Source organism: Suricata suricatta, chromosome 2, assembly GCF_006229205.1.
Source record: "Suricata suricatta isolate VVHF042 chromosome 2, meerkat_22Aug2017_6uvM2_HiC, whole genome shotgun sequence".
Taxonomy (NCBI): domain Eukaryota; kingdom Metazoa; phylum Chordata; class Mammalia; order Carnivora; family Herpestidae; genus Suricata; species Suricata suricatta.
In genome coordinates this window covers 173,455,487-173,482,922 of record NC_043701.1, presented here as the reverse complement: position 1 = coordinate 173,482,922, position 27,436 = coordinate 173,455,487, and the positions used below count along the sequence as shown (strand labels likewise).

The 27,436-nt window shown below is 39.9% G+C and overlaps 1 protein-coding gene across 1 annotated transcript in view; it reads left to right on the top strand.

Moving 5' to 3' along the window:
• The window catches only part of PDZD8 (PDZ domain containing 8), a 76,934-nt gene that overhangs the window by 10,604 nt on the left and 38,894 nt on the right, over window positions 1-27,436 (top strand). The window contains exon 2 of the mRNA XM_029932662.1: window positions 15,867-15,992. Coding sequence (XP_029788522.1) covers window positions 15,867-15,992 — 126 coding nt within the window. The remainder of the gene's footprint in view (window positions 1-15,866; window positions 15,993-27,436) is intronic.

Below are 27,436 nucleotides of genomic sequence, written 5' to 3'. Positions count from 1 at the left end.
ACAAGTTCGAGCCCCGCATCAGGCTCTGTGCTGACAGCTCAGAGCCTGGAGCCTGCTTTAGATATTGTGTCGCCCTCTCTCTGTGCTCCTCTCCCACTCATGCTCTGTCTCACAAAAAAAGAAAATTTAAAAAATTTAAAAAAGAGCTTTCTGTATCCTTTGAGTTTCTTAAACAGATGTACAGAACATATTTTAACCTTTTCTTTTTAAATGGTGGAAGATTGTCATTGTAAACACAGGCTGCTAGTTTGTAACCTAAATTCTGATTGTAAAATCAGTATTGAAGATGAGTGCCCCCTCCCTTTACACACACACACACACACACACACACACACACACACACACCATACTACATCACACCACACATACACGCAAATTATGCTGATTAAAGTCTCCAGTAGTTCACAGTTCTGAGTTAAGGTCTGTTGGGCACCTATTTCTACATCAAACAAAAACAAAACCTGAACGTGTTTACAACCTTCTCTGACACTCCAGAAGCTGTGGCTTTTAATTTCATAATCTTAGGAAAGGTCGGTATAGATGAACTGTAGATGGTCCTTTCCTTGGACTGAATAAAGAATAACAAAACTGATTTTCACCGGTCTGGTGCATAGTTTTTTCATGAAACCAGCAGACTCCTTTTGAACATGTATTTCTTCTCGGATCAGCACATTGGGTATTTATTTTTGCCCATGAATTCTTGTATTGTCTGGAGAATGGAGGTGATGATATGGTGAATGGAGTTTTGAGATGTCTGTGCTCTGTGGTTTGCGTATCTTTTGAGAAAAGAGCTGGAAAATGTCCCATTGCCCAGCATAATTAGTTCTTGTTGGTCTGTGCTTAAAAACAAGAATACTGTGATTAGCACAATAAAAATGCTTTGATTGGATATTTTCCTTTGTATTAAGTACCTGTGTGCATACTTGGTTCATTGGCAAGGTACATGCCAGTTAAACAGGTAGTCGTGACCTCACATGTTTAGAAGCTGTTTTCTCGTAGCATCAACTCCCATATCCTTCCTGTATAATCTGTAATTATAAGCAACTATTGTTTTTTTGCTGTAAAATCTCAAATAGTAATAATGGCATATTTTCACTCAGTAACTGGCTACAAGAATCTATATTTGAACTGTGCTCTGTTCTTAGATCCAGTGGTTCATTTAGACATCAATATCTGCTAAATAGTGCATCTGGTGTTTGTGTTACCTGCTTGCCCTCCTTTTCACACAGTAGTCTTTCACGCGTACTAGATTATAGTCACACTCATTACTGAGGATGATTGTGGTTGCTACCTTAGTTATTTGGCCAAGCGAATAAATAATTCAGAGCTTTTAGTTCTGTGAAACTTGGTGTGGCTGAGGTAAGAGCCATTCTGTTATAGCCAATTTCACTGTATGATAATCATTTTTATAGTGCACTAAAAACCTTACTTCGTTCTTACCATTAAGCATAATCTGTAAGGTTTAGGACAGGTGATGTTTGGTCTGTTCTAATATTTGGAAAGGTTATTAGTTCTCGGTATTTAACTTTGGGTTTTAATCAGGACTAAACTGCAAACTTTTGACATAGGAAGAATTTAAATGTTTGTAGCAAACTCAGTGTCCTTCATTTACTAATACTGGGGTGGTAGATAGTACAGATTGAATTTAGTTCCGGTATTTTGAAAAAAGTGAGGTATGGGGAGAAATTTCCTGACAGTCGCAGTCTGTAATAAAGCCCATGAATACAGTTTGTCTAAATTTTAGGCCATTTTTTAGTAAATTATTTAAAATATTTGAGTAAGTTATTCAAAATGTTTGGAATTCTTAATGCTATAGATTTAGGGTTTGGACTCCATTATTCTGAGAATCATGTTAGTCAGCAGCCTTTATTAGACCAGACTCTCTGGTATCTCCTGTGGGGCCTTAGGGGTACTCTGTGCTCTTAAGGTTTCTCTGAAAAGTAGCTCAGCCTCTTGGTCCTGAAACACTAGGATGAGATGACTGGGAATTTCTATTTTATTTCTGAAATTACTGTTGATTTGTTGATTTAGTGTATCCTTGGGTAAGTCTTGCAACTTGTTATTTTTAAGACTGAGTGAAAAAGTTTTTTAAATTTTTAGAAAAAATTAATGTAATTATGAGGTGGCATTATTATTCACTTATCTGTTATTTCTTCAGAGGTCTCATGTATGGATTTCTCTCAAATATACAGGTACAAGTCATCTTAAAAAATATTTACTAAGTAAAAAAATTTAATAAGTTCCAACTTCAGGTAAGAGAAGCAGAGATACAGATAATATTAAAACCATTTATACTTCAGAATATGCTTTGCTACTTTTATTTCGATAGAGAAAAATTAGGAGAAAGATGGACAGTTAAACCTTAAAGTATTAACTTTCCCTCATTTCTCTTGTTTGGACCTTCTGCTGTTCCTTCATGTCTTGAATGGAATTTTTGTCTCTTTGATACAGCTAACTGGCTTTTAATATCTGACCTCTGTTTTATATACTTCATTGTTCATGTCTTTATCAGAGTAGGGAGGTGATAATTTTGCTTAAGATGTTTTCTCCTCCTCCATCCACTAGACTTCAGAAGAGATTCAATTTACCCCATAAAGATTTGATACCGTCTTTGTCCAGGGCACTCTACATTGCAAAGAGAATTAGTGGTAAGAGGGAATAAATGAAACAATCCATCCTTCAGTTTTTTTTTTTAAACCTAGTGGTGAGAAACAGTGTCAGGTTAGAACTTAGAATTTAAGAACAATTGCCCTGATAGCTATTAACTTTTTAACTCCGTGGTTTTCTTTTCTTACTTTTCTTTTTATTTATTTGAGAAAGAGATGAGAGCATGAGCCAGGGAGGGACAGAAAGAGAGGGGGAGAGAGTGAATCGCACACAGGCTCTGTGCTGACAGTGAAGAGCCCGACATGGGGCTTGAGCTCACAAACTGTAAAGTCATGACCTGAGCTGAAACCAAGAGTCGGACTCTTAACCGACTGAGCCACTCAGGCGCCCCACTCGGTGGTTTTCAAAGTGTGATTTGGGGACCGCCTTGGCTCTTCAAGACCCTTACAGAAGAAGTCCACCATGTCAAAGCGATTCTCATGACAATACAGAAACGCTGTTTGCCTTTTTCAGCTCCATTCTCTACAAGTGTATAGAGTGGTGTTTTCTGGAAGTTATGTGATGTGTGATGGCATCACCCGGACAGCTGATGGAATGGGAGCTTGTGTATTCTTGTGTTAAGTGTTCTTTTTAATTTCTGATGTGGTAGATGTCTCTATAACCCCATAAACAATGGGTCTTTGGAGTCCTTCGTGATTTTTAAAATGTGTAGGGGTCCTGTGAACAAAATATTTGACCACTGCTGATCTAATCTCAAATGTGTTTATTGTTTTCATTTGTGAAGTAGGTACCCCTGTTGCCTCGCTCTCTGTGTCAGCTTTCTTGTTTTAGCTGTTTACTTTTGAGAGAGCAAGAGAGACAGGCAGGGAAGGGGCAGAGACAGAGAGGGAGACAGAATCCAAAGCAGGCTCCAGGCTCCGAGCTGTCAGCACAGAGCCTGACACAGGGCTCAAGCTCAGAAACGGTGAGATCATCCCCTGAGCCAAAGTTGGGCGCTCAACTTACTGAGCCACTCAGGCACCCCCACCCTTTTTTTAATGTTTGTTTATTTTTGAGAGAGAGAGAGAGAGAGAGAGAGACAGAGCACAGGTGGGGAAAGTCTGAGTCAGCTTTAATGAACATTACAAACATACATTATTTTCATTCGATTTATAGTGTTTACATGTTGGTATTGTGAGGAGCACAGATTTGAGTGGATCTGTTACAGTTATGATTGTACCATTGTGATCACAGAAAGCCACTTGAACTTCCTCCTTCTTAATTTCTTCATACGTAAGATAAGACTTATAATGCCATACATTGTTTTGGGTCATGAGAATCAAGGATGTGTGTGAAAGTATTATATAATTTTAGACATGCTAGAAACCAATAAAACAGTAATTTTTTGTATCCTCTTACTCAAAAGTATGTGTTGGGGAGCTGGTAGAGAGTAGGGGTTTGGATTTGAGGACAGTTTTCGTAGTTCTGCCTTTTTTCACCCCAGCTTTGTGAAAGCTGAGAATTTCAGTTTTATTCATCATAGGCTGTGGTAAGGAACCCTCACTTTGCGAGTTGTGCTGAACATAAAACGATACGAGATTTACCAGATGTGGTCAAGAGGATTACTTTGGTTCCCTGAGCAACGCCTCTCACTTGATACTCTGTCTCCCTGGTGCGCAGGGTGTCAGTTAACGTTGACTCACCTTTGAGTCACTGGCTCCTGAGCTCTGTTATGAGGGGCCTGCAGCCTCTGTTACTACTCTTTCTGTTCAGTGTGTATATAAAACTACAGCAGAAAGTTGTGAAGCGTTTTAGACCTTGGTTCTTCTATGGAGAATTAGGAGTTGGGGCAAAAGTGAACATTGTGTATTAAGCAGAGGGTGTATGGATCATCAGGGGGGAGGTTTTTATAACGGTGTTTGTTGTCCTTATTAGTTTCATAACTGTTCACGACTACTTTTTTTTCTCCTTGGACATACAGGAATTAAAATCCTTTTCCAAAGTATAGATTTGTCAGCATGGTGCACACACAGGAATTCCATAAATAGAACAATTCTTTCTCCATAGGTTTCCTTAAGTAGCTGTCTCACTGTATTTGTTTTAATATATGCTGAAGTTATAGAAGTTACAAAGCTTAATGCCAAGTAGAAAGGTAACACCTAAGGTAGGGAGGCACGCTGGCTATTGTTAATTAGTTTCCCTGATCTTGCAAGTTTATAGCCTCTCAACACCATTTTAAAAAAGTATCCCGACTAAAGATATGGCCATGTGGAATCTAAAACCCAAGGAGGAGAACCAACATGCATCCTACTTGGTGAATGCTGACTCCTGAAATGGTTCTTTGTGGAAGGGAAGGAGTTTGCCCTGTGATAATTCTCTAGGAGATCAGCCTTCAACTAGATAAATAGAAAGTTTGATAGGAAATATTTCTAGAGCACCTCACTGTCCCTCATGCTTTGTGTGAACTTTCTCATCTAGCCCTTACAATAACCTTATAAGATAGGTAATAAGTATTATCTTACAGATGAGGAAACTGAGGCTTTGAGAGTTGAAGTAGCTTGTCCAAGGTCTTAAAGCTAGTAAATATAGGAACCAAAATTCAAAACCAAGCACTGACTCGAAAACCTGTGTGCTTAGCACTGCTTTAAACTGCCTTGCCAAAAAGAAGCTGAGAGGGGCGCCTGGGTGCCTCAGTTGGTTGAGCATCGGCTTCGGCTCAGGTCATGATCTCACAGTTTGTAGGTTCGAGCCTTGTGTGGGACTCTCTACTGACCGCTAGCTCAGCGCCTGGAGCTGCTTCGGATTCTGTGTCTCCCTCTCTCTCTGACCCTCCCCTGCTCACGCTGTCTCTCTCTCTGTTTCTCAAAAATAAATAAAAAACAAAAAAAATTTAAAAAGAAGCTGAGGAGTGAGGAATGAATAATGCTTTTCATTATTTCACGTAATACTTATAACAGCTCTGGGAGGTGGGTGTAATATCCATTTTCATATGAGGAAACTGAGGCTTAAAGTAGTTGTGCTCAAGGTTATATTACTGGGAAGCGACAGAACAGAATTCCAAGCCAGGCTGTTTGAGCTCCAGAGTCTGCTCTTAACCCTGTTCTCCAGTAGCTGTCAGTTTCTTCAAGCAACTCACAGCGTCGTTTGGAGGAGGGGGTGGTGTGAGGGAGAGTTAGAGAGAACCAGACGTGTAAACCGGGTGCCTAGGGTCATGATAGAAGTGTGCAGAAAGCGCTTTTGGAACACAGGCGAGGAAGCAATAGCAGATGGACCCAGCGCTTTACAGGGAGGAGGGGACTATGGGGTAGGATTTGAACAGTGAAAAGGAGCTTCCCATGTAGGACCACTTAGGGCCTCACCGTGGCTAGCTTCGGTCAGCGGGGAGGACTGTGGTGTGTGAATTGTCTTTGAGGTAATATCAGTTGAATTGTCTAAGTAAAATTGGAAATTTGAAGTGGAGATTGACTAATACAGAAAATAAGAGTATTTTGAACCACTTGTACTTCGTTTTCTCTCCAGCTAACCTGGAGTCTCGTGCAAGAGTACCATAGTTTGCATGGTAGTGTGCACCAGAGAAGTCACGGCTGCTGAGGTTTGTGATGACACTTCGGTGCAGCGGGGACCTCATCATTTAGAGGAATACTAAGTTACCTCTGAAGAAGGATAAGCGAAGAAACGTTTTGAAGATGATCATCCCTGCTTTCTCTAGTTTACGTATGTGGTTTAGGAGAATTTAAAGCACACTTAGGTTTTCTAGTTCCTAATGCGAGAGAGCCAAGACAGACTGAAAGGCAAAAACCACATAGAACTCCCAGTGGCCTCTTGAACTGCTCGTTCTGCCCTCTTCCTTAGGCGGGATGTAGTGGTGTGTGTATTCCTGAGCCTGAAACAAGACCGTAGTCTTTTGAGTCTATAAGCACCTTTGTGGAAAGCGATGAGATGACATTTGAGCTGACCAGTTAAAGGACAGTTAATCTTTAGACACAGGATGATGGGATGGAATTATGATGTTGGTGGAAGGAATAGCAAAAGGAGCTGAATCAGGACATTATATGGTATCTTTTGGGATTCCACACCAGTTTGATAAGACTCGAACATAGAGAAGGTGGAAAACCAGACTTTGTGTGCTTATTACATGGTGGGAGCCCCACTATTTCACATGTGAGCTAAGTCTTTGTAATAGTCCTATGAGTTAGCTTTTTATTTAAACAGAAGGCTTTTGTTTTGGATTAAAAAAATACTTTTTTTAAAGAAGAGAAGACCTGATTTCAGAAATCATAGTCTGCTAGGTAATCAGCGAAACCCTGAAGCAGGCCAATGGGAACACCCAACAGCAGTGGAAGAGACCTCTCACGCATACAATAGAGGGGAATGGAGATGGAACTGATTGGCTGTGAGGAGGGAAAGAGTAAAAGATAACTTCAGGTTACCAAGTGTCTATGAAATCGGTGGTGCCAGTAAGAGAAAATAGGAGAGGAGGCGCATGTTTCAAGAAAAGGTGACTAATTTACGTTTAGGATCAATATATTGATGCCTAAACGTAAACTTGTAGAAGCAATGAGAGCAAACAGTGTTGCTAAAGAAAGTGTAGAAGAGAAAGGAGAAAGAAGAGAGAACTGAAATTGTTGTAGTATACCCAACAATTCTAATTCTTCGAACTCTTCATTACGGAAGATTTCAGACTTAATTCAGAAATTAAGAGAATAGTCCAGTAAATCCCCATAGTTCATAGCAGACAGTCATTAACTTATGGCTACTCTTGGGCATCACAGCCCTCCTCTGATTATTTTGTAACAAATCTCGAGTTGGGATTGCATGATTCTAATTTTAGTGTTCTTTTAATGACACCTTCCGTCCTTGACCTCTTCCAACCTCTACCTGAGTATTTCTAGAGATGGAACGTAAGCAGCGCTTTGAGATAGCTGTGTCTTTGGTTTTTGTGTTTGTTTTTTTGTTTGCTTGTTTTAAAGAGCTCTAATTGTTAGGATAGTTCTATAATTGTTAGGAAGTTTTCCCTCTTACTGAGTTGAAAACTTGAGCAGATTTATTACTTTGGCAAAGACACAGAGCCCATGCTGAAGTCAAGAGTATTTAGACCTCAGACTATTTTTATATTGGGTTTGTAGTAAACCCTTTTTCTCTAAAGATCACAGTGTTTGCAAACAGTTCTATTGCTGCCATGTGATGGAGATGTCACCGGCTGGCATGCAGGGTGCGTAGAGAGCATTCTTGAAGAAACATCTTAGAGGAAAAACATATTTTAGACATTAAAAAAGATTCAGATCCACATATGAGAAGAAGGCTTGGCTTCTCTTGTAGGTGTAAAATTTAAATACTGCATATTTTTAAAATGTTACCAGAGTAATGTACGTTTTTAAATTAAACATGTTTTTTTTTAACTTTTACGAAAATACAATTCGCCACTTAAAATGTGCACTAATTCTAAAATTCGCTTCAATGCATTTTTACAAAGTGAACAGAACACCATTCAGAACAAGCAATAGAATATTACCAGCAACCAGGAAGTCCCTTGTATGCCACCCAGTCACTGCCCTCCCTGCTCTCAGTGGAGCTGTCTTGACTCCTGCCATCATTGCTTTTGGGTTGGTTTTCTTTTCTTTTCTCTTTTCTTTTCTTTTCTTTCTTTTTTAAATCTGTTTTTGAACTTTATATAAATTGAGCCATGCTGGACGTACTCATTGTTTCTCTGGCTTCTTTATTTAGCCCAACAGTATGTTTGTGAAATTAATCCATGTTATTGTACATGGATGTAGTTTGTTCGGTATATTTGCTGTGGAGTGTTCAGTGAGTGATTGTACTCAGCTTATCCCTTCTGTTCATGAGGGACTATTGGAGAGCCCTGTTAGGAATGTTCTTATACATGTCTTGTGGTGAACATATGTGCACATTTCTATTGGATATATCCACTCTAGGATATAGCAGTAGGTTTGCTGAGTCATAGGTTATGCATCTCTTCAGATTTAGTCAATATTGCCACAGAGTTTTCAAAGTAATTATAATAGTGTACACTAGCAGTTTCACATCTTCAACATTTGGTATTGTCTTTTCATTTTAGTTAATGTACATAATTTAAAAATCAAAAAGTCGGATATGGCAGGACTTAGTATGACAGTCAGCAGTCACTTCCCTAAATCCTTAACTTTCCTCACAGAAGTCCTACTCTTCAGAATCAACCATTTGTAACTTTGTTTTTAGCAGCTTTTAAGAGGTGCTGATTAAGAACACAGATTTGGGAGCCTGGCTGCTTTGATTCTTATCTTGATTCTTCCTGCTTACTAGCTGTATAACTTCTCTGTCTCCATTTCCTCATCTACAAAATGGAATTAATTATAGTACCCATCTCATAGAATTATTGTGAGAATTGATCAGTGTAATGCTTTTTATACAGTAAGTACTCAGTAAAGTTAGCTGTGCTAATTAATTACAGTGTTACCTCTGTATTGTTCAGCGATGTCCTACTGAGTTTCTTGATGTAACAACTTCAGACATTGTCTGTTGATTGACGTCCTTCTGAGGTAGGTAAGAATTTCGCTAGGTGATAGATAGCCTCTCCCATCTTCCTTTCTGCCTTTTTCTAAATTAGCTATATCACTATTTTCAATTCATTCATTGAACTACATCCTTATTTATACATAATCAATAACATTTATGTTTTCAGAGTTCTCTTCCTTAACTGATCTATGTATTTACGTTGTTACGATGTCTAATTTTTCTTGATTGCAGAGCTACCTAATATGCAGCTTTATGTTTCCTTCTCTGTATTCCAATTTCAAAATCTTTTTTTTAAGGCTTTTTAAAATTTATTTTTGAGAGACAGAGAGAGACAGTGCTAGCAGGGGAGGGTCAGAGAGAGAGGGAGATACAGACTCTGAAGCAGGCTCCAGGCTCTGAGCTAGCTGTCAGCACAGAGCCTGATGCAGGGCTCGAACCCATGAACCGTGAGGTCATGACCTGAGCCGAAGCCGGACACTTAACCGACTGAGCCACCCAGGCGCCCCAATTTCAAAATCTTTATGCCATTCGAAGCAATATGTCCCTACAGTCAAGCTTAAATTCTTTATTTTTTTACCTAATTGCCTTAACCAAATTTTCAGGATTTAACTGAAAAATGAACCTCTCCCTTCTCATTCCTTCTGCCTGTCTTATTCATTCCCCTTATTTCCTAGACATCATCTTGGAGCCTTCATCACCCATTCAAAACCAGGCTTGTCTCTTGGCTTGCCACACATCTGTCATCTGGGTTTAGGATATCATTGCTTTCTGGCCTTGGCTCGGCTGTTTTCTGGATCACTTTCTTCTTTCTTGCTTTATGCCCTCATACGGCTGGCATTTATTTTCATGTAACTTTTTAATAAGGATGCAGTCTCCGGCAGTCTCTCTGTTTTCTTCTGTACCTATTTCCTTATCTGTGAAATGTAGAAATGATTCGCAAACCGTGCCTCCCCATATCACTTTGTGAATGAAGCACAGTGACATACATGAAACTGAGCGTCCTTGCTGGGCACCTTCAGGTGAGATTTAGTGCATTATTCCAGTGGAAAACTGGGTGGTGATCAGCTTACCCTCAGGGACTACAGACCAGGCTCTGGAGATACACTTGCGTTCTATTGTAGACTGAATTCATGTGTTGAAGCCCTGACCCTCAGCGTAACTGTGTTTGAGGTGGGCCTTTAAGGAGCTAATTAAGGTTGAGTAAAGTCATAAGGATGGAACCCTAATCTAGTAGGACCAGTGTCTTTCTAAGAAGAGGAATAAACATCAGGAGCATGTTTGCAGAGAGAGAAGCCTCGAGAGGGACAGCAAGAAGGTGCCTGTCTGCAAGTCAAGGAAAGAGACTCACTAGAAACCAAACCTGCTGTCACCTTAGTGTTGAACTTCTGGCCTCCAGAACTAGGAGAAAATACATTTCTGTTTCTTCAGCCACGCAGCGTGTGGTATTCTGTTTTGGCAGCCCAGCAGACTAATCCAGGTTCCAGTTTTGCCTTCGGTGTATGGGATTCATGAGACCTCCAGGACTGTTGCCTTATGTACAGTGTGCTAATGCCTTGTTTGGGGACTGTCGTAAGGATTAGTGAGTAGATAAATGCTTTTAGTCAGTACCTGATACAGTAACTGATAAATCTTTTTCATAAGCTTTAAAAGTGGCTCAAAGTTATTTTCACAGAGGTGTGTTGTATGGTTTTATTTTTTATTTAATCAGATCATTCTAACCAAACATTTACATATCAAAGCAATGACAAAAAATTATTTTTGTGTAAACTGGGTTGGGATTTTTCTTAACAGTTTTATTCAGATAGAATTCATATTTCATAAAATTCATGTATTTAAAAAATTTTTTTAATATTTATTATTGAGAGAGCATGAGCATGGGAGGGGCAGAGAGAGGGGGAGACATCTGAAGCAGGCTCCAGGCTCTGAGCTGTCAGCACAGAGCACGATGTGGGGCTCAAACTCACAGTCCTTAAGACTGTGACCTGAGCTGAAGTCAGACAGTTAACCAACTGAGCCACCTCGGGTGCCCCAAAATTCATGTAATTAAAGCTTACATTTCTGTGATTTTTAGTATATTCACAGATATGTATGACCATCACCAAAGTCCATTTAAGTTTTATCACCACAAAAAAGAAAATCCTGTCCCCTTCAGCTACCCTTCTCCTAACCCTCCTACCACCCCAACCCTAAGTACCAGTGTGCTTTCTGTCTCTATAGGTTTCTTGATTTTGGATTTTTATATGGATGGAAATCATATAATTTGTAGCTTTGGGGCTTGCTGGCTGCCTCTGTTATCTCTGACTTTTTTCTGCTCTCCTCTTCCTCTCCTCGCCCCTTCCCCTCCTTCGGCACTCCCACTGTGTGTGTGTTGGTGTACTTCATGGTCTCCAGATTTCTCTAAGGCTCAGTTCACTTTTCTTTATTCTTTTTCCTCTCTGTTCTTCGCCTTGTGTAACTTCTGTTGCTCTAGCTTCAAATTTACTAAGTCTTTTCTTGTATCAGTTTGTATTTAAGGTTGAGAGCCCTTTCGGTGAAAGTTTTTCTTTTCTGTTTTTCCTTTGGTGGGGGAGAGAGAGAGAGGGAATGAATGAGAATCTCAAGCAGGCTGCATGTTGTGGGGTTCAGTCCCACAGCCCTTGGATCATGACCTGAGCCAAAAATCAAGAGTCAGATGCTCAGTGGACTGAGCCACCCAGATTTAGCGCATCATCCCAGCAGAAAACTGGGTGGTCATCAGATCACCTTCAGGGACCACAGACCAGGCTCTGGAGTTAATACCTCAGGTGCCCTGACATTTTTGTTTCAATTATTAGTTTTCAACCCTGGAATTCCCACTTGGCTCTTTTTTTTTTTTAATATAATTCCTGTATTTTTGTTGATAGTCTCTATTTAACGTGACATTGTCAGAATACCTTCCTTTACTACTTTAATCATGCTGTTAGAAATTTTTTGTGAACATATTTCTAATGGCTACTTTGAAGTCTCTTTCTGTTCAGTCCGGCGCCTGGTCATTCTTCCTGGCAGTTTGTGTTGCCCGTTCTGCCTCGTGGGTCATGCTTTCCTGATTCTATGCGTGCTTCACAATTTTTGTTGGAAATCAGACACTTAGATAATGTATTGCAGCAGCCTGGAGCATGGGTCCCCCTCTCTCAGGGCTTATTATTTGTTTGCTTTTTAGTGATTGCCTGGGTTCTTTTAGTGCCATCTACCCCCCACCCTGCTGTTTTCAACAGTGCCCGCGGCATACATCGTTCCACCAACTAATGTCACCAAATTGTGGCTTCTTTGAAGCAGTAACGTCTGAGGTCGGCGTTCGGTACGGTTCTGACCTCAGAAGCGCCCCTCCCCGCTGTCTCCGTGCCTGCGCCCCGGGCAGCCTTTGCTGAGGCGCATCTGCAGTCCGTCCTTGCGTCTCCCCCGCTTGCCTTTCATCACAGCCTCCCTCGCTCTTGAGAGCACACCTAGGCGTGAGCTTCTCCTTGAGAGCACACTTAGGCGTGAGCTCCTCCGTGGTCTGTGGTGAATGAAGTTAGTTCCTTGGGAAGAGATGAGGACCTTTTGTAGGCCTGCCTTTCCCTCTCCTGCCCCCTTAGCAAAAGCCTTTGAGCCAGGGCACTGGAGCTGGGGGTGGGGACAGTGGCAGGCTTCTCCGTGAGTGAGCGACACTCCCACTCCAGGAGCTGGGTGCCAGGTGGGGTTGGGAGTGGCAGCAGCCTGAGGTCCCTTAGCCTGGCCTCTTGGCAGAGAACCATAGCGTCATGGGGCAGGGCGAAGACGATCAGGACGATCAGGACTCCGCTTTGGAATGCTCAGGGTCCCGGGCCCAGGGTGAGATCCCCTGTCCACTGGTGGGGTGGTCCGGGAAGGGAGCTCTGTGGCCCCCCAAGCCCCCCTCCTCCCTCCCCGCCAGGCCTCAGTGATTGGCCACCGAGCACCAGCACCGCTGCCGGCCTCCTCTCCGCTCCGGAGGAAAGCCCCCTGGGAGCCAGTGAGCCGCTGTGTACGGCTATGGTCTGGAGACGGAGCTCTTCCTTGCTGAGCATGTTGGAGGTCTTGGCTCCGACACCCCAGACTCTCACTTCTCTTACCCAGATTTCCTAGTCAAGACCGTCTATGACTAGAAGCTCCTTCCTTTGCTGTGTACCTTTAGGGCCACCTCAGAAGCTTAAAGTGTTTGGTTTCTGTTTTTATGTTAATAATTTTCATTAGTTTTACTGCAGTGGATCTCATCGTGCTGTCATTTTAGTTTTTATATTAAATTTAATTTAATATAAGGTTAAATTATAAAAATTTTAGTTTTTATATTAAATTAAACTAATTTAATATAATATAAAGTTAAATTAATTCCTTCTGCAGGGGAGGGGCAGAGGGAGAGGGAGAGAGAGAAACTAAAGCAGGCTTGAGGGGCTTGATCTCGTGACCGTGACTGGCGCTGAGTGAGATCACGACCTGACCCGCAGTCAAGAGGTGGACGCTTAACGGACTGAGCCACCTGGGCGCCCCCCATGCTCTCATTTTAGAAGGTGATCTTTCTGGGTTGGTTTTTTAAGGCTTCTACAGGAGGAAGTACAGGTAGCTTGTTCCGGAACTGGAGTGAGAAAACAGTGACGTTTTTAGGTTGATAGGTTAACAGAAGAAGGGATGACGCGGTAGGAGGGGAAGGCACAAGTAAGGAGAGAAGTAGCCTGTCCTACTGTTTGGATTTCTCTACTGGTTTGAGATACCTAGAGGCTTGGACTTCAAAGTTTTGAAAACCAAGTGTCCTTAGAGAATGCAAATGTATGGATTCTATTTATTAGCTTCGCGAACCAATAGTTTCATCCCAGTGTTTAGTGTGTTATTTTAAAATGGAATACGTTTTTCTGATTTTAATGTACTTCTGTGTATAAGCACTCAGCATGTGCTGCTAGAGACATTAATAAACCAAATTAGATTTTCTTCCATAGAACATTGAAGTCACATACCTGTGGGAAAATATTTTTAATAAATTTTAAGTTTATACATGACAAGAAAAGTTGACCTCTGATTTCGCTGGATTATTACAGCTGGTTGTGTATATGGGATAGTGATCTTTGTAATGGGTCACAGAGTGACAGTCATACGTTCTACGGGAGCCATGAGGGTTTGTGTGTTAAAAACACTCAGCTACAACTTTGTATTAACCTGATAAATTTAGTTCCTAATTTTTTTTTCTTTCAAAAATTTGATGCCAGTTTAAATCAAATGACTTCAAATGCAAATTAAGGAGCTAAAGAGGACTGTTTTCCATCTAGTTTAGAATCAGGAGAAAAGCACTGAACATTGTTTGTGTATCTGTCTTTCCCTAAAAAGATTTTCCTTTTATCGTTCACTGGGAAACCATAAAACAGCATCCCCCCCATCAGTATCTTCCAGTATGAACAGTAGTAAGCTATTATTTTCTAAATGTTTATTTCATTTTTAGCGTTGTGTGTTTATAAATCAGCTCAACACATACTTGAGTCCTGATGGTGTGTGTGAAGGGTACAAACAGTTGTGAGCAGGTCACATTTGAGATTTCAGAGCATAAACGCACAGCAGTTTAAGTGACTGCAAAATAAAGAGTGGAAGCGGTGTGTGTGCTCCGCTGTGATCTGGGACCTGAAACCCATATGGGAAGTGTTTAGGATTTGACTAGACTTTGCGAACTAGGGGAACATCCAGTTGGTTCTAAAGGCCTGAAAGCTGGAAGATGCATAGTATCTTCTGGTTTCCTGAGGTGACTATACTTCCCAGATAGGAAGGGTTCTAACAGGGGGAAATGCCGTTGGAAAGATTAATTGTGGTGGACCCTGAATGTGAAACCAAGAACTTTTGACTTTTTTTGTGTGTGGTTAATGAGAAGCCGTTGAAGCTTTAAGCAGACAAATGCTGTGTCCAGTAGGAACCGTGCATAAGGTGAATTGAAAACTATAGGCTCCCAAACCCAATTTTCTCTCATTTTCTTTTTCCTTTGCTTTAATGGAGGAGTATGAATTGTGTTTTGAATTAAAGATTTGAAAGCCTACACTTCATAACTCAGCTCAAGCTGCTCCGTGAAAACCAAAGTGTTCAACAGTAAGAACATAGGACCGGCCTGAACTATACATAGGGAACCAAAGTGTTACGTAATTTGGGCATGATGGAGTCCTACCAGCTTGACTTCGGGTACTGCCACCCACCATGCAGCCCTGAAGAAATCCTTTAGCCCGTGAGGTTCACTCTTGTCATCTGGGGAGGGAAGCTGGCCCAGCAGGCCTCTCAGGATTGTGAGCTGAGAAAGCTCTAGCACACTGCCTGGCAAATAGTAAACAATCCTGGGGATGCCCTTGCCGTCATTGATTGTTGTGCGTGCTGTTGTGAGAAGTAATCATTATCCTGTACTAAGTACTGGCAACTGTATTGTTTCTAGGAAAAATGCATTCTGAATTTTGATCTTGTTCTGCAAGAGTAGTCTTCTTCTAGTCCAGAAAGAATCGCTCTCCTGCTCCACCCAAATTTCAGTTTCAGGGCCCAGTGGTGATCTTCAGACTTTCTTGTTCTTTTTTCCTAATTGTCCTGCCTTGTCACCAAGGGCATGCCAAAAACCCAGGGGGTCTGGGTGCCACAGAGAAGGTACCATCTGCTGCCAGTTGAGTGTGATAAGCTTTGGATTTACGGGGCATGTGCAGTTTAGGTTTTCTCTGTGTGTGTGTTGTTTTCCCTACAGATAGGTTTTATTACTGCGCTTTTATTGTTCAAAAATTTAGATTTATCTTTACTTTTCTCAGGTTTAAGCCGTTTTTTCCATTCCAAACCTTGCAAGGATTTGAAGAAGACGAAGACGAGCACATCCACATACAACAGTGGGCGCTCACCGAAGGCCGTCTCAAAGTGACGTTGTTAGAATGTAGCAGGTACGTTTTTGTTTCCGTGTTGCTGCATTATGAGAAAGTGCAGTGAGAAAATATGCAAGCAGATTTGTGTGTGTTCCCCCTTTGTGTTCATTTCTATTGTATTATCTGTAAATCTTTAATCATGAATTTCATAAAACTAGTCCTTTCTGGCTTGTAAAACATTTAAACCATAGTTTAGAAAGCATTCTAATGGAGACGATCATTTATTCTTCAGTAATTCCCAAACATTTTAGATTCTTGGTGCTCTGTTGGCATATTTCTAACTTATTGTAGGAGAACCATTTATAGTACAACATTTTGACATTTGTTTGTGATCATTTAAAATCCCCTGAAAAGTTGCAAAACCAGACTTAGAAACCCCTGTGATTTTTAAAATTTTAGAGCTGAAAGGCATCTCAGAAATAATCTTGCCCAGCTTCCTTATTTTACTTTCCCAGCCCCATAAGTCAGTCTCAAGTGTGTTAATATCTTGCTTAAGCTCCTTACTGCAGTCACATCCTTACTTTTTTCCTCATGCTGGTTATCCATGTAGCCACGAGAATGAGCTTTTAAAAATGCAAATCTTCCTGTCACTTTTCTACTTAAAATTCTTTAAGGGCTTCCCTGTTACTCTTAGAATATAGACGCAAATCTTCGCTGTGGCCCGCGGGCCTCTCTTGCTTCTCCAGCGTCTTTCTCCTCCCAGCCCCTCCCTCACAGGGCCTCAGCCACAGAGGCCTTCCTAAGGGAAGAGGTTTGCAAATGTTTTCTCAAGTCAATCGTTTAGGCTTTATGATTCAGGCGGTCTGTGTTGCATCTACGCAGCTCGGCCTTGTGGTATGAAATCAGTCCTAGTCAACAGGGAAACAATAGACCTGGTATGGCTGCATGCCCAGAAAACTCTACATGGGAATTTCATAATTTCCATGTATCATGACATATTCTTCTTTTGATTTTTTTTCCAATCATTTAAAAATGTAAAAAACATTGGTAGTTTATAGGCAACACAAAAACAAGCAGGGGGCTGGATTTGGCCCATGGATCATAGTTCCCTATTCCCTGCTGTAGATATTTTTTTTAATTTTTTTTTAATGTTTTTTATTTATTTTTGAGAGACAGAGAGAGACAGTGCGAGCAGGGGAGGGTCAGAGAGAGGGAGACACAGAATCTGAAACAGGCTCCAGGCTCTGAGCTAGTTGTCCGCACAGAGCCCGACATGGGGCTTGAACCCACGAACTGTGGGATCATGACCTGAGCCAAAGCCAGATGCTTAACCGACTGAGCCACCCAGGCGCCCCCATAGATATTTTAAAGTACCAGACTTCTTGTGTTGACCCCCAACTCAGTTCCAGGCCGAAGACCTCACCCCATTTTCTGCTCCTGGAAACCAGTCTTCCTTGATCCACTTCAAAAGCCGCCTCTTTAATGTGTCTCCTGATCATTTCAAGTACAAGTATACTGTCCTTAGGCTACATTTCTGTGACACTTGTTTGTACCACTTATTTGCTACTTATCACTTCTATTTTTATTTCCAGCCCATAATAAAAACAGGTGCCTGAGTACAGAGTTCTATTTTGTACCCAATGTATTTGTGTCCTTGCTAATAGTTAGGTTAATTTTGGGTATACTAGGAATATGCTAACCATTATTTTGTTTTACCTTGGAGTGATTCAGTATTGTACATTATTATGTCAGGAAGTCTGATTGAAGAGGATTTTCTTTTTTTTTTTTTTTTATCAAAGAAAGACTGAATATGGTGTGGATTTTATAAGAGACTACAGAATAGAGTGAAATGACATGTACATAAAAACAAAGCTCTACACAAGTCTAAATTTTAGGCGGCTAAACCAATGTGGTGTAGTGAGCATGAGTATTAAATACCTAATTACAATTTGGGCCTGTTCTGTTAACATTTGGAAGGACATTTTTCAACTTCTAAGGAAGTTTTGGCCTGCTGTTTCTTTTTTTTCTTTCAGTGAATTTTTCTTGTAGATTTACATTTCTTACAGAATCATAACACTGGATTATTTTTTCCAAAATAATCATAGCAACTTTTTTTTTCTTTTAGACAATTGTTTTTTTACATTTATTTATTTCTGAGAGACAGAGCACAAGTGGGAGAGGGCCAGAGAGAAAAGGACACGCAGAATCTGAAGCAGGCTCCAGGCTCCATGCTGTCATCCCAGAGCCCGACGCGGGGCTCAAAATCACAAACCGTGAGATCATGACCTGAGCTGAAGTCGGACGCTTAACCCACTGAGTCACCCAGGAGCTCCTCCCTTCTAGCAACTTTCAAACATAGGGATCTTTTTAAACTAGTTCTTTTGCCTTAATGTTGCTGGTGGGGTTTTAGATGGATTATATGTCTGTTGGTTGTGGCTCTTTAACCACTGTTGGCTGTTGGTGTCACCTTTGCTCCCCATTCTTTTGCTTTAGCTCAGGTAAGTGCTGGCTTACAGCCCCGCAGTCAGCCTTGAATCAGAGATTCCTGAGGGCCTGCGGAAGTGTAGCCAGGTGTTACTTCCGTCACATCAGATTGAGGCCAACGGTACAACGAGAGGCATTACAATTGGAGTGTTTGTATCCTACTTTATTTTGATACAGAACTAGCTGTATAGTGAATCTCTGAAAGAACATGCAAGAAACCAGTACAAATTCTTACGGGGTACGGGAGTGGGAGTGGGAGGACTGGCTTGATGCTGGGCAGGGTGAAGGTAAGAGGCAAACTTTTCACTATAAATTTGTTTATATTGTTTGATTTTTGTTACTATATCACTGGTCAAAAAGTTAAAAAATCAGGACCAGTATTTCTGGAGATTTGATATGGAAGACATGGATATAGTTTTTCGTAACTCTCACATTTCTAGAAGTCGAAGGGGAAAGCAGGGACAGTAGCCTACTTTTGTCTCCTGTTGCATCGCCGTCACCCCCCCCCCCTGGTGGCCGCTTCGTCCTGGGCGGAAGCACACTGAAGTGTCTCCTAGCCGCTGCCTTTATAATCCCAGCCAAGTAGGGTTACCTCGCGTCGTGGTGCTGTGTGATTTTCACACAGTTTAAGGATTACTTAAAATTGTGTATGAAGGAAAAAATAAATTACTATTTTCTGCTCCTCCCTGCCTTTTCGTCTTTGAATTCTAAATATTATTTTCATATTCTTCTCATTAAAATCTTACTTGTTTTCTTCTAAACTTTTTTCTTAGTATAAAAAGTAGAACTCTCAGGTCACATAGCTTCCAAGTTTGTAGGATTCAGACAAAAGAGGATGTATTACTACAGTCTAAACATTCGTATTTTAATCATTTTTCCTGCTCCTGAATGTAAACTCAGCTTGTGTGGTGTATTGTAAACTCTGAAGCAGAAAGCAAGTGACACCGTAGAGAAAGTGGAAGAAAAAACAAGCACCATTTTTGGGGGAGGAAGGACAGAAAAATGCTTATGTTTCAATTTTGGAAACTTCAAAGTTTAAGACTCTTAAACCATGACTGTTTCACTTAGTGAACATGAAAAAGGTTTGGCGCAAACAGAAGAAAATGGTCAAATTTTTAAGAGAGCATAAACATTTAAAATTAAAATATTTCTGGGGCACTTGAGTGTCTCAGTCATCTAAGCGTCTGACTTCAGCTCAGGTCATGATCTCAACCGTTCTGAGCCCAAGCCTGCTTCTGGCTCTTTCTAGAGTTCAAGCCCCGTGTTGGACTCTCTGCTGTCAGCACAGAGCCTGCTCCGGATCCTCTGTCTTGCTCTCTCTCTGCCCCTCCTCCACTTATTCTCATTCTCCCTCCCCCCAAAATAAACTTAAAAAAATTAAAACATTTCTGTGGCCCATTTGTATGTGGATAAAGTTGTTTTGAATTAGCATGCTGTCATGAGTGAACTTTTCCTGGGTTTTTAGTATGTAGACATGCAGATTCACATTTTTCCTGCTTGAAAGAGACCTACATGTTCAAGTTGTTATAATGTCATATGTATATTTATTATTGTTCATAGTTTTAGCTTAATATTCTTATAAGTGTTTATTCCTTAGGCTTTATAGAACTTGGCCTTGAAACCGGTAAAAATAATATAACTTCAGTAATTCTTTCCCAAGTCCATAAAATAAAACATCAAAGTCATTATCCTCAGACAACCATAGTTCTATAGTATTTTTCTTTTTATGTTTTAAATTATTTATTTTGAAATAATGGCTGTATTGTGATAACTTTTTTAAAAAATTTTATTTTGATGCAATTTCAGATTTAGAGAAGTCTGTGTGAAGATTTTTATCAAACTGCCTGTTGTAAGGTTTTACTAATGCATTGTGCCCAGGAACAAATTAGAAGCGTCCGTAGGAAACCTTCACTGACCATGTGGGAGCCGCACAGCTGGAAGCGTTATGCTTCGGCGGCAACGTGAGGTGGAGACCACGCGGGCTGCTGAGTTAGACAGTGCTGTGTCCCGTCCTAGCCGTGTGCTCTCCCCGCCGTATGTCCTTAGAGGAGCGGCGCTCCACAGAACGGGGGCAGGGGTGCCACTGCCTTCTGGTAATAGTGATCGGAGATGGGTACATAAATCCCAGAGCCTCCCGCGTGGTAAGCCTCTGGTGTTTGGTAGATGGGGCCTCAGTTCTTAGGCCTGAATATAATCCTGGTATTTATCAAGAAGGAAACAAATTTTTAAATAAAAGTGTACTCTTTGCAAATTTGTTGTGAGAACTGGAATTTGCATTTTATTACCTTTTTAAAAATGTTTTTATTATTGGGGGGCATGTGCATGAGCAGGGGGAGGATGGACAGAAAGAGATAGAGCGAGAGAGTCCCTGACACGTGATTCAGACTCCCAGACCATGAGATTATGACCTGACCTGAAGTCTGGAGTCTGATGCTTAACTGACTGAGCCACCCAGCCACCCCTGAATTTTATTACTTTAAAAGGTTTTGGTCTCAAACTGTAAAGGGAAGTTCTTTTTAAATTATCTGAAATGTAGTTTTGAATTTCTCAGTTAAAACCTTGGGACAGAAACACAACTTTGTAAAAATTGGTTCTAACACTTTTCATCAGATTTTTAAAAAACAGTCATTCTGAATTTTTTTTTTGCATTGACTAAAGCTGACTTTTTCAAACCACAGATGAACTAAATTGCTGTATTTGTAGCACTATTAGAAGGCTAAATTATTTCACATTAGTTTTGCAGTCATATTATTTTTTAGATTTATAATTTATAAGTTATATTCCATCTTAAAGGATTTGAGGTATTTTGCAAACAAAATATATGCCCATGTGCATTTAAATAGAAAATAAATTATATCAAAAACAACTATATAGAGTAGAAAAGATCAATCTTCCGGCAGCAAAGGAAACTTGATGGATTACCTAGCCTTTATTTTCTGATATGCTTTGTGTGTTTTTCAGGGGACAATAAATTCTGGCACCAAATTCTAGGAGGGTTTTGTCACCTACATCTTTGTGTTAAAAGACAGTGATTAATGGATACATTTTTTTCCTTTGACTTTATCAACCAGTTAGTCACATTTTAAACAAACTAAGATTATAGTTGAAGGCAAAACTATGAAGTTTTGTGAGGTGCCTGGGTGGCTCAGTCGGTTAAGCGTCCGGCTTCGGCTCAGGTCATGATCTCACAGTTTGTGGGTTCGAGCCCTGCATCGGGTTCTGCACTGACAGCTCAGAGCCTGGAGCCTGCCTCAGATTCTGTGTCTCCCTTTCTCTCTGACCCTCCCCTGTTCATGCTGTCTCTGTCTGTCTCTCAAAATAAATAATATATATATACATACATACATATATATATAAACTATGAAGTTCTGTGGTGTGAGAGTTATGTACTCCAGAGTGGTAGATTTAGGATAACCTGTCCCTAATTATAGGTAGAAGGAGATTCTAATTAAGGTCAGTTCTTCACTGAGTCAGGCTGTTCTAAAGTCTGTATTTTGTCAGCAGCTTCTAATGTGTTGTTTTGTTTTACTGGGTTCCAAAAATACATCATTTAAAAATTTTTCAAGCGTTAACACAAAGACAAAAAAACCATAGCAGTTGACATTTTACTCTGTTACCAGAGTCTTCCCTTATTCCCCAATCATTCCCAGCATGGATTCATGGGTTCCTATTTCTTTCTTTCTGTCCCTCCTTATTTTGGTGCCTAACTTGTTCCAGGTGTGGCCTCTTGGAGCCCCTCAGACTGGCCCCCGTATGCTGCCTATGACATAATTCTTTTTTTTGCCTTTTTTTTTTTTAAGGTCTTTATCACTTTGTGATGTAACATCTCTTCTAGGTTCATTTTGTTTCTTCTCTGTCACAGTCCTAGAATCAGCTGTTTTTCCAAAGAGCCCTAGTTTCTTTTAGAGAAAATGATACTAAAAAATCAATGTCTGGGTGTTGCATGTATTTATTGCTGCTCATACTAATCATAGGTCCCTTTGGCAGACAGCAGATACATCTGTGTATAGGCATTTATACGTGTATAATGAACACATATGTAATTTAGAAATCATGAATTCATCCAGTACTTTCAATTCCAGTTCATTCTCACAGGGCTTTTCCTTGTCTTGGTTCTTCCCCCTTTCATATTTTTGTCCCTTGGGCCCTGGCTCCCAATAACACCAGCAATTTACTCAGTTGCTTAATTCTGTATAATACATCTCAGATAGTTTCAGAGTCGCTTTGTCTGTACAAATAGAGAAAACATACTTATGAAAAGGAATTCAGGATCTGTTTGCAGTTCTCTCCCAGACTGCCCAAGATTAAGGGCATCTGGTCAAGTACTACATTCATAAATTAGGTTAATTTTCCCCTTCAGTGTGTTATGCTATTCATTTGAAATATAATTGGGTTTATTTTTTTTTTTCCTTTTGGCTTCCAGTTTCAGTCTGTCTTCCTCCCACCCCTGCCTTTCCATCCTTACTGATTCTTATCTTAATATATACAGCATTAATGTGCTTCCAGAATCCAAAACTGTACAAAAACGTATACAGACAGTCCTTACTCAGCATGGAGCTTTGTTAACCAAAACCTTGCATATCAGAACAGGGGAAAGTGGGGACACTATTCTCTTATGCAATAACTCCAAGTAAGGACCGCCTGTACGTGCGGTCATTCAGATCTTCTCCACCTTTACTGTTTTTTGGGGTCTTGTTCTATCAATTACTGAATGAAAAGCATATTTAAATTTTCAAGCATGACTATGAATTTATCTTTTTTTGTAGTTTTCTTATTAGGTGCATATGTCTTCCTGATATATTGACCCTTTTACCATTATAAAGGGTCCCTTGTCTCACAGTATTTCTTGTCTTGATATTTATTTTGTTTAATATTGATAAAGGTGCTACAATTTTCTCATGTTTATTGTTTACATGGTTTCTATGTTTTTTTTCCATGACCTTTTACTTTCAGTCTTTTTGTGTCTTTATACTTAAATATATATTACAAACAGTTGGTTCTTTTATGTGTAGTCTGACCATCTCTGCCTTTTCTTTGGAGTATTCAGTTAATTTATTTAATGTAATTATTAAATTGTATTTAGGTCAATCATTTTGCTGTTTATTTTTTGCCTCATTTGTTGGTTTGGGGTTTTTTGTTGTTTTGTTTTGCGCCTCTCCCCCTTTCTATTCTTTCTGTTTTATGAATCAAATATTTTTAGAACTTGATGCTTGAACTTCAATTTGTCAAAAAACACAGTATCCATAGAAAGCCCAAGAAAGTGAAGCATTATTATAAAAGGAGATATGCTTGTATTAGGGGAGGTAGCTTCAAGGTGACCTTTTGATGGCCATGTTACATATATAGCAAAATGTTTAGTTCTTCTGTAGAGAAGGCTGTTAAACATTATGGAAATTGAAATTCCATTACAAGATGAGCTGTTTTAGAAGTTACAGCCACAAAGTATTTCTAGCTTGCATTGGTTGGCAATCCTTCAGTTGGGTTAGTATTGTTTGATTCTATTCACTTAGTTATTTTTTTACTCTAGTGTTAACTGAGTAAACACACAAAAATTTGTTTGCTTTAATTTTTTAATGTTTATTTATATTTGAGAGAAAGCGAGTCCAAGCCAGGAAGGGGCAGAGAGATGGAGATAGAATCCGAAGCAGGTTTCAGGGTCCTAGCTGCCCACTGTCAGTGCAGAGCCTAATGCAGGACTTGAACTCACTACCAGTTAGGTCATGACCTGAGCTGAAGTGGTACCCTTAACCGACTGAGCCACCCAGGCACCCCAAGTGTTAACTGTTTTTTTGTTTGTTTGTTTGTTTTGTTTTGTTTTGTTTTGTTTTTAAATCTTTCTGGGGCACCAGGGTGGCTCAGTTGGTTAAGCGTCTGACTTCAGCTCAGGTCATGATTTCACGGTTCCTGGGTTTGAGCCGCACTTCGGGCTCTGTGCTGACAGCTCAGAGTCTGGAGTCTGTTTTGGATTCTGCCTCCCTCCCTCTCTTTCTGCCCCTGCCCGACTCACATTCTGTCTCTCTCTTCCTATCTCTCAAAAATAAACAAACAGTAAGGGTCTCTTAAAAAAATATTTCTGAAACAAGGCTAAATATTAATTTTTTATTTCTTGAAGAGTTAATAAATGGGTGTTCTTATATTATCTGCATTTACTTTTTGATATTTTATCTTTTTATAAAAAGGGAAAATGTGTAGTTAAATTGAAGATATTTTTTGGAACAGGACTCTGCAAATACTTACGTTATTAATAGCATTTATTATCTATAATATATAATAGGCATTTTGCATTCATTATTTCCAGCCTTCAGATATCTTTACAAGATTAGTATTATTCTATTGGTTTTCTAGATGATGAGTTGAGATCTATAGGTTACTTGCTACCACATCCTGGCTAGAATTTGAATATAGGTTTGTCTGACCCCAAAATCCCTCATTCTTTCTATTTTCTTTATAGCTTAAAAAATCTTATCAAGAAAATCTGGTTCTGAAATTTTTCATATTATGTTAGCAGTATACAAATTTTGGATTCAAGGGCAAGTCATTTTTTAAATGTTACCTTTTCAAGAATTGCTACTAATTCTTGTTGGTACAGGTTTGTGTACAAATAATGAAGTATCATTTAGATGAAGGCTGAAATCTTTCCTTCATGGAAGGAGAGATCAGAGGAAATTAACTCAAATATGAGAATTTAAATTTGTGTGAATGCTGTTGAAAAATGGAAGGAATTTCTTGGAACTGTTGCTCAATATTATTTTAGAGGTCTGTATACATCTATAACTATAAAGGTTTGTGAATTTAACATAACCCCACCAAACGAATCCAGTTCCTATAGAGATCCTGAGACTATACTGTATTTATTAGTTGCTGAAGTTCCTCTAGGGGGGAAAAAAAGGTATTTTCTTAGTTTCTGTACATTTCTCTAGGGTAGAGTTAAATAATCCTTGCTGTAATTAGGTTGCTTTTAACTAGAAGCTGACTTTTTAGAAGATTCCAAATTTGGAATTTATCTTTTCTTCTCCCACCTCCTCTTCCCTAAGGTTATTGTGTCAGAAAACAGTATTTTTTGTAACTGTATATATTTGCTACTGTTTCATATAGCAGACATAGCTGTATTAATTCCTCTGTTGTCTGAATTGTAAAGGAATGTAAGAAAATTAAGTAGAAACTAGCTGACTTAAAACCAAAGCTCTGTTTTAAAATACCAAACTTCATAATGTTTTAAATGTGATGTTGGGTATGCTATTTACTTATATGTAATACCTTCAACAAAAGTGAAGTGAACTGTGAAATGAGCTATGGTCAGAAAATGAAATTCAAAAGAATATTATGAGTTTGAATTTTCCCTCTCCTTGCACCATTATGTCCTGTCAATCACTGTTTCTAATATTTTTATTTATAGATAGGATTCATGATTTTAACCAAAAGGTAACTGCCCCCCCCTTTTTTTTCTGTCAAAATTTCTTGAATTCATTCATCTCAATTTATGTATCCCAGACCTTCACTCACTGGCGTTGTGATCTTGGGTAAATTACTCAACTTCTCTGTACCTCAGTCTTTTTCCCTTGTAAATTAGGGCAATACTAGTACCTGTCTCCTAGAGTAACTGTAACTGCCTACAGGAATTGTTAGCTGCCAGTCTTGCTCCCAGTTCCTCTGTCGGTATCGCTGTCACTTGTGTCCACACTGCAGGAGCAAAGAAGAGCGGGGAGTCCAGCGCCTGGACTCCAGAAACTTAAAGCGTGGCTGGGGCCAACAGACCAATGTGTAAACGAGCCAGCCGCCCAAGGCCGTCTTACTTGAAGTGACGTGTAGAGACCAAGTACTATAGAAATTTGGTGCAAGGAAAAAGTATTTTGGAGCTGAAACTGCTATGGAAAACTTCCTGGATAAGAGTTGTATCTTCCAAGCCGGGCAGGCAGGTAGGTGGTAGATTTAGGTAAAAGAGCCAATAAGATAACGTAGGTGATTAGAAAAAGAGCCAGTAAGATAATGTAGCTGTTTGGGAAAAGAGCCAGTAAGACAAAAGTGAGAATTTGTAAAGTATTTACAGGGATCTGTCTGAGTGAAATAGAGGTATTTGTGTGAAAAATCAGGGCCAAATTTGCTAGCAAAAGAAGTCCAAGATAGTTACCCTTTAATCAGAGGGAAGTTGTGGAAGGTGTCTGAAGGTGACATTAAGAAACATTTGCGTTAAGAAATTGTTATTTATTAGGTAGATTGCAGAGAGAAAGAGAGAGAAGTTGAAGCCCCAGAGACGAAGTAGTGCTATAGGTTAGAGGGGATGAGGAACACACTTGGAAGACCTGTATTTGTAGAGACAGAAAGAAGAGGACAAATACAATGACTAGGACAGGGTGTCTTGAGCGGCTGAATATGTGGATTCGGGCGTGGGAGGCAAGGGACTGTTAAGGATTTGAATAGAATTATGGTATCATTGACTTTGATTTGGTCATCAAGTATTGATTATTTTCTAGATATTGGAGGTTATGAAGAACAAGACCTAGCTCCTGCCTTCCAGAACGAGTGGGAGTAATGTGTATGGTTCGGAAGGAGAGGAATGTGATATTATACATCTTTAGCAGTAGGGCATGGTTCGATTCCCTGTGGAAAGGCGTCCTATAAACTTGGGGTTTTAGAAGCCGAGAGGAAGACAAGGACTGGATGTGGGGTTTGGAAGTCTTGGTCACAGACAGGAGGGCTGAGTTCCAAGCAGGCTGGTTTCAGGGGAGAGTGAGGTGGTAGAGGCACGTGGACATGTCTCGGAGGAAGTCCGCCAAGTTGGGTTCTTTTCACAACTGGTGAGTTGGTATTTGACTCCCTACCAGTGCAAGACTTCTTTCAAATTAAGTTTAATCACTAAAAAAAAATTTTTGTTTCCACTTTTGCTGTAAAAATGAGGTTCTTATAGAAGGGCGCATTGGGAATTAACTTTCGTTTTCTTTTGGTCTGAGTCCTGTAAATTCTGTCTCTTTTTGATAGGTGGTGTTTGTGTTTATAATTAACATGAGATGTAGTATACCTTTGTCTTAAAAAAAAATAAA